This window comes from Solanum tuberosum, unplaced genomic scaffold (genome assembly GCF_000226075.1).
Source record: "Solanum tuberosum cultivar DM 1-3 516 R44 unplaced genomic scaffold, SolTub_3.0 scf00823, whole genome shotgun sequence".
Taxonomy (NCBI): domain Eukaryota; kingdom Viridiplantae; phylum Streptophyta; class Magnoliopsida; order Solanales; family Solanaceae; genus Solanum; species Solanum tuberosum.
The window spans coordinates 68,505-75,753 of NW_006239760.1; the positions used below are offsets into that span (position 1 = coordinate 68,505).

The 7,249-nt window shown below is 35.6% G+C and overlaps 1 protein-coding gene across 2 annotated transcripts; it reads right to left on the bottom strand.

Annotated features, from left to right (window-relative positions):
- Positions 1 to 478: 478 nt before the first annotated feature.
- Positions 479 to 6,594, bottom strand: LOC102588572 (uncharacterized). Of its 2 annotated transcripts, XR_001472511.1 has the most exons (10): positions 6,140 to 6,594; positions 5,991 to 6,068; positions 4,879 to 5,547; positions 4,584 to 4,686; positions 2,655 to 2,755; positions 2,386 to 2,560; positions 1,586 to 1,756; positions 1,398 to 1,498; positions 952 to 1,134; positions 479 to 817 (listed from the first exon to the last, which is right to left on the bottom strand). XR_001472511.1 is itself a non-coding variant. In XM_015305557.1 (9 exons), the coding sequence occupies exons 1-9, from the start codon at positions 6,413 to 6,415 to the stop codon at positions 1,072 to 1,074; spliced, it is 1,737 nt and encodes a 578-aa protein (XP_015161043.1). In that variant the 5' UTR covers positions 6,416 to 6,594; the 3' UTR covers positions 479 to 1,071. The 2 variants fall into 2 exon arrangements, 1 of the variants encoding a protein (XP_015161043.1); XM_015305557.1 differs by having other exon boundaries at positions 479 to 1,134.
- Between the last annotated feature and the right edge of the window lie 655 nt (positions 6,595 to 7,249).

Genomic DNA, 7,249 nt, shown 5'->3' on the forward strand with positions numbered 1-7,249 from the left:
ATTCATCATGCTTAACATTTTACATAAATTAATTTTGATTTCACGTCTTTCTTATAAGAAAATGAATTTACGACCCAAACTCTATTAGTGTATAAGAGATGAAATTAACGGTAGGAACAAAAATTTTGATGAAAAATTATCTAATTATTTAAAATTCTTTATAAAATGTATTGTGTATATATAATTACTAGATGTTATATGTGCAAGCACGGATCCAACAAATCAATGTTGAATATATAAATGGGTCGTTTGATATGAGGACATGCAGAATTATTTTAGTTATATTAATTAGTCTCAAGATTATTTATCACATTTGTACTATAATCATACAATAATAATGGTATAAATTATCTCATATATAATGAAATAATTAATCTCATGAAATATCTCAATACACTAGATAACTTTTGTCTATTTCATTCCCGTTTGTCTAGTACAATTCATTCTTACTTGTGAACATAGAGCAAGTGCCATCTAATGAATTCAAATTGGAAAATATTAGTATAAGCAAACACATTAAATTCTAATTTACAAACGCCCAACACAATTGATTAACATAATCTATTTCAAACAATTGCTTCTTCTATTTTACAAACGCCTAACACAATTGCTTATACTAATTTAGTATTAGCAAAACCTAACCAACAAAGCTAATTTAGATGTTTGTGAGTTCAGTTCTTACAAACGCCTGTCGAAAGTCAGGTGAAAAGCAGCCAAAGAGGATGATATTACAAACAAGGTTGACACAAACCACATCTGCCAAATTCCTTCCTGTGTATGAGCTCTCCCCTCAGCTTTCGGGTCTTCACAATTTCTCCTAAAACAAGAGAAGGTTCATAATTAAAATTAAGGTGTCACCACGCAAATAGAGAGAATACAATAATGGATACTCAGACAGATGCACACTGCAATGAAGAGATCAGAAAATCATGTAGTATAGCTAAATCTCACTTGTTTATAGCATCATCGGATACGAGTAGTGATGATAAACAAGCATGAGATGCGTAAATGATATGCCAACTGATATGAAGCTCAGCATCTGAAGCATGATTGTCAATGCATATCCATCTCCTAGCTGGTCCGATCATATCGGCTTAAAAATTTGACTATGCGAGGATACAATCGCTCTGCAGCCTGCAGTGTCAAGACCCGAATAATATATTACTATAGGGGGTATTCAAGGCACGATATTCCTGAGAGTTACGAGTGTGCTACGAAACTCAAATAGAAGGGTATTCTCTATCTAAGCTATATGTAGAACTCTGAATATACTAGAAATGGGAAAAAGAAAGCATGAAATGTGAATTCTACGCAATTAAGACATAATCTCCTTCTCCTCTATCTTTTTATTTCTTCCCGTCTTTTTTCTAAATTCAATAGAGATCTTATCGACGTACCATGCGTCCACACACCAAGTCATAATGAGCATAATGTGGACCATCAGCATCGCCAAATACTTTGTACTTCACTAAGTTCTCAGGGATAAGCTTCACTGTTTCTGCTTGAATCATGGTTTATAGAAAGATATCTTAGAGAATTCTTAACCTCTTACAGAGTATTCAGCACGGAAGTACCAAAAAAATACCATATACAGCTTCTGGGGGACAGATTTGGTCTAGATCTCCTGCAAGAGCTAAGACAGGTACCCTACTTTTGTGAAGGTGATCCTTGTAGAAGATTTTACCACTTCTATCACGGAGCCCTCGCTCTTGAAAAGCCGTAGTCATCTGCAAAAGAAGCTTAGCAGGAATATTACCTGCAGGGAGATCATTCAGCAAATTTTGCAGGAAAAGATTTGTATGGAACCCCAAATCAACACATGTTGATAGGAAGAAATGGCCCTGAATTCACACAAACTTCTGGTAGAACATTATTCAAAGCTACCAACTTTCACAAATTATGAACAGGACAGTTATCCAGTAATTTTCTGAAAACATTATAACAAACCAGATTGTCATCTATTAAACAGAACTACACGAGCATCAAACACATTATAAATCATGAAGAGACAGACATAGCTCATAATAAATGCCTAAATAAATATTTCAATACGTGCAACTGGTTGACAAAGAGAATTTGTTTTGTGTGGCAATGGACTATTAGGATAATTCATTACTAATGCAGCAATTGTCTGACAAACACTAGCAACAGGAACTGCGAGGATCATACAGTGTCACTAGAATAATCCTCTAGATCACGTAAGTCTTTCCAGTTCTCTCTATTGCCTTTAAACTCTCATCCAAAAAATATCTCCTTAACCTGAACTCTTGAAATCTTCAAAGCATATTCTCTACACCAATAAACATTAAGACCTTAAAAAAAAATCATGCAATTTTGATAGGAGTTAAAGCATGAAGCTGTTTTTATACTCATGCCAATACTTACAAAAGCTGCTCCCTACAAGTTTTTTCATCTGGTCTGGATGCATCATGTCTGTGGCAGATATCATTTCATTAAGCCAAGCCAAGGCATAAGGAGCGCGAGATGTTAGAGGATAAGCAGCAGCCACTAATGTCCCTAGAGGAATGACAGGAACATTGAGAACCTGAGCAGGATCAGCCTGTAGCAACGTAAACAGCTCTAAGATTACTCAGCAACGGAAGATAGCAGCAATTGAAGCTAAAGAAGAGTTGAAACATATTATTTCAGCTTACAAGTGGTACAAGCAGTTTGAGTGCGGACTTTGATGATGTGTAATCAAGTGATGAAGCCAAAGTAACAATAGCTGCTAATCCAGGCTTTCTTCCTTCCAAACCTTCATTCACAAAGGAAAAATAAAAGGAATAACAAAATGAATTATGTGTCTAGTTTGTTTCTCTGATAAATTCAGAAATCCTAAATAAAATATCCATTGAAAAATAGCCCATTAATATGTAATATAAAATGCAGCTCCCTGTACAGTAAAGAAGGATACTTGAAACTTAAAGAAGAGAGTATTCCAATTCATACAGAAAGCTGCGAAGCCAAATGGAAACTAAAAAGGTGGGCCAGAAACAAGATTATCATAAAAGAGAAGGCACCATTAACTTAAATTTACCATATATTCCATTTTTTTCATGGTATTCAATTCGCAGAGATCTAATGAACACCTTTTAAGAATTTAATTGAGATCTTTACTTAAGACATTTCTTCAAGTTGCTCTCACGAAGATTCATTACATTAAACAAGATAGGAGGGATCAGCCCTGCAAATAGGAAGACTGGAGGCTAAAAAGCAGAATAGAGAAGATTGGCGCAACTTTGACAGGATACTTTGTCACATGAAACTAGTCTGAAGCACCAACTTTATCACAACCGTGTCTAAATTAAAGGAAAATATACCTTATGTTGCCAGCACTTCTGCTTGCTAAGGGAAAGGGATTTTACATCGGAGAAATGAATCAAATTCCTTAAAATACACATCACTTAAAGTCATTCTAACCACAATATATGGAGAGATAATGATAGCATTTCACACAGCCAGCAATTCTGACATACTCAAAAGCTGGTCAGTTTCCAGCTCAAATTTATTATGAATGTGAATGATTCCGGCATCCTTGGTGTCTAAGATAACACCCCTTTAGTGGCTATAACTATATACCCTTTAGTGGCTAAATCTAGACACCCTTTCGTGGCTATTACAACAACGACCGAAGAATGAAGATTCTCCTCAGTAGCAAATTCTTACCTTTTGTAAAGGTTCTGGATTAAGAACTCATTGAGATTTAGTCGAAAAGTAACTGCATCAGTATTTGGAGATGAGAACTTGATGCCAGCTCATTGATAGTCAATGATGAAAACTTGGATAGAATTCCCAAGGTTAACTTGAGGTAGCAAAAGGGATACAAGTGGTTTCCGGTTTTTTTTTTAACCAGGAATGAGACTCTTTCTGAGAGTGAACTTTTATTAGACACCAAAAGATTCAGAGATACTACAAGAGTGCACTTACGCAAATTACACACCAAGGTCTACAGAGAAGAAATGTTCTGTATCAACAACACAAGATCGTTCTTATTAATTGTCTATCAATTCTCTGACATAGACTAAGGGTCCAATATAGCACAGAGAAAACTCGACATTATACCAGGAGAGACCAATATGCATTTCATTTTTGTGAGTACTCTTTTGGATGCTTAAATAATAATGTCAAGCCCATGGATATTACCAGCTATGCATTTGAAAGTACAAGAGCAGTTACTAAGTGCACCATAATGTTGTTTTAGGCAACAATAATACAGATTAAACGCCACCAAGAAAAAATAAATACTCCATCCAAAGGATTCTTTGAGCCTATTGGAGCAAGGCTCAACTATTATTAAACAAAAGCATGCTCACCTGATGGTATAACTAGGGATATATGCATGCAACAGGATATGATGGGGATGAAAAACAAATTGAAGAACCAAAGTAATATGTCTGCATGAAGCACCCAGATACCACAAAGATGGATAGCAAACATAGTTTATTTACCAATTTCAAGCTTCAATATGTTCTCCTTGCCACTGGTTCAAGATACATGAATGAAAATCTAGTCATTTGCTTAAGGTGCTCATTGCTACCATGTCACCAGCAGACAGAGCTCTATGAAATTAGATCTCATCTTACCACACCGTGATAGCCTGGCATACAGTAATATTCCTCCCATAGAATGTCCAATTGCGAGTAGTTTGCCGTCCTTTGGTCTAGTTTGGGCCTTTATATATTCCATCTAAGATAAACAATGTAAAAATTATCAATCACTACCATCTAAAACAAGCAATGTAATAATTTTCAATCACTGCTCAATATAAGAGAAAATTAAGAAAAGATGTCTGAGATCTTAAAGTTCCTATTCAAAATTAAAGACCGGATTCAAGGAGATAAAATTTTACAGCCTCAACATGGAGAAAGGCCACCTCACCGCAGCAGGGACATCCTCTTCCAGGTAAGTATCAAAGTCCCAATCATACTTGAGGATTAAGTCAAGCTGTTCCTGAAAATCTCCTACTGTAGTTGTCAACCGTTGTTGTAGATCAAATAATGGGGATGAAACAGAACGATGACCTTCTTCAAAGATATTTACTAGCTTCTTGCTCAGTGCCCCAACTTGGCTATCAATGACAGCTGAGTTCTCCTTCATCTCTAGCAGACTTAACAATTTCTTCCTTATTCTGTTGACCCGTTTGTAAGGAAAAGAATCCTCCAATCGTTTTAATATTCGACGAACAAGTTTAGGAAAGACAATCTTCGACCAATGTCCACTGACAAAGCCAGAGACTCTCTCCGACAAGCGTATAAAAGTTTCTGTAAGTTTGGTCACCAGTCTTGACTCATTCCATATTGTTGAAACCACAGTGGGTTCTTCATGGACCAAGGCAGCATGGTCCTTTTCTGAGGCACCCTGGACCTTTGTTGACTGCTGTGCTGCAGAAAGACCTCTGTCATTAGCATTTTCCATCTCATTAGATGCTGTGTGTGCAGATTTCTCAATGTTTTTAGGATCTGGTTCCCGCACGCTCAACCCAGTTCCACGGACTTCAAGAATCCACGTATCAAATCCTTGATTACACATGTACCGAGCAAATGATGACTGAAAAATCACAATAAATAAATAATAAATACATGATTTCATTTCTTTAAAACAGCTTCAAAACTATCGATAAGGACATCCATGGTGCAACCACATAAACTACATCTCAAAGATATTTGCAAGATCCAAGTAGAACTCAACCACCGCTCAATAGCAAAGTGCGCTTTGGGGAGATATAAAATACTTGAAAGTGATATTATTCAAAATAATGACATACTCGGATTGAAGTATGGAACATTATTTTATCATAATAATCAAATAATTAGCACATACATGCATCAAAATTCACATACTCCAGAAGTATGAGATAATCAAGCAAAAGCAGATTTAGGAAACTCAATTTTTAGATCCATCTAAAAAAAATAGCAATGAATTTTCCAGTTCAGTTACAAATAAACGACATATGCATGCAGAGATCGGTGAGGAAGGAGGGAATAAATTACCTGAGGCGAAAGATCATATCCAATAGCATTAGTCCCTATGCCAGACAAGAGAAGAAGCGGGTGATTTCTCCTTGGAGCCTGTTAATTACGACGTTGGAGTATTAAAATTAATTCGTACAACTCTCTCAATTAATAAAAAGGAAGTTAACCTGCGGAGGAGGAAGGTAGCGCCAGAGAGCAAGTCTCCAATCACAAGTACTAAGGGAGACATAATGAAGCTCGTCGGCGGTGCATATTGATGGTTTATTCGACACCTTCTCATGACTCTGTTTTTCGGCAGCATCATCAATGGTCGACAAAAATCTCACTCTCGCTCTCACTCCCTCACAACAAACAAGATCAATCGTGCGGTGGAACTGACGGAGAGCAGAGGCAATTTGTATCGCCGATCGACGAGCAATATTCGATTGAATCAACAAAACCATTTTCTAAATTACAAGGGAATTACGGAACACAATTTGCTAATTTGCTTATCTATTTTTTCATCTGGGCGGAATGGGAAGAACAATATGCGTGACTTGCGTAGAAATATTTGTGTTTGATCTCTACTAAGAGAGAGCGTGCCTCGCTCTAGAATATTGGGACACGTACTCATGCCACCGCCTTATTCTAACTCCCTTGCTTGATTAAATTTGTTGATTCAAACCAGTTGTGGTAGAGTGCTGCTTCATTTTTTGTTTCGGGTTTGAATCTTTGGATACAAAGTTAGATTTATTAGAGAGAGCACTTTAGGTATGAATTTGAATTTAGTTAGATTACAATATAAATTTCGAACATTAAATAAAAAATCTAAAAAAAATATTGTTGATTTAAACTAGGGGTATTAAATGAACGGTTTAGATTACAATTGAAGATATTAAAAAAGGTTGAAATGAAATTAGATTGGGTCATGACCCGCCCAAATTAACTTTAGTCTCAAACGGACTAAATATCGAGTTGGGTCATGACTCACCCAATTTAACTCCCTTAATTTCAATAATTTTAACATATTGTTATCTATCTTTTAAAAAAATTAATTTTTTCATAAAATAACCTCATTAAATTATATCTCAATTTAAATAATATTTTTTTAAAAAAATACATTTAATTTCTAAATATCAACTGCAAAATTATGACCAAATACAAGTGAACTTCAACTCTAACTCTAATATTTGGTGAAAATTTTGGCAAATAGTGTTTGTTCATACAATTTGTCATTATTTGGCAAATATATTTGGCAAATATCTCAAATTCCCAAATTCTAGTTTTTTCTAGTATTT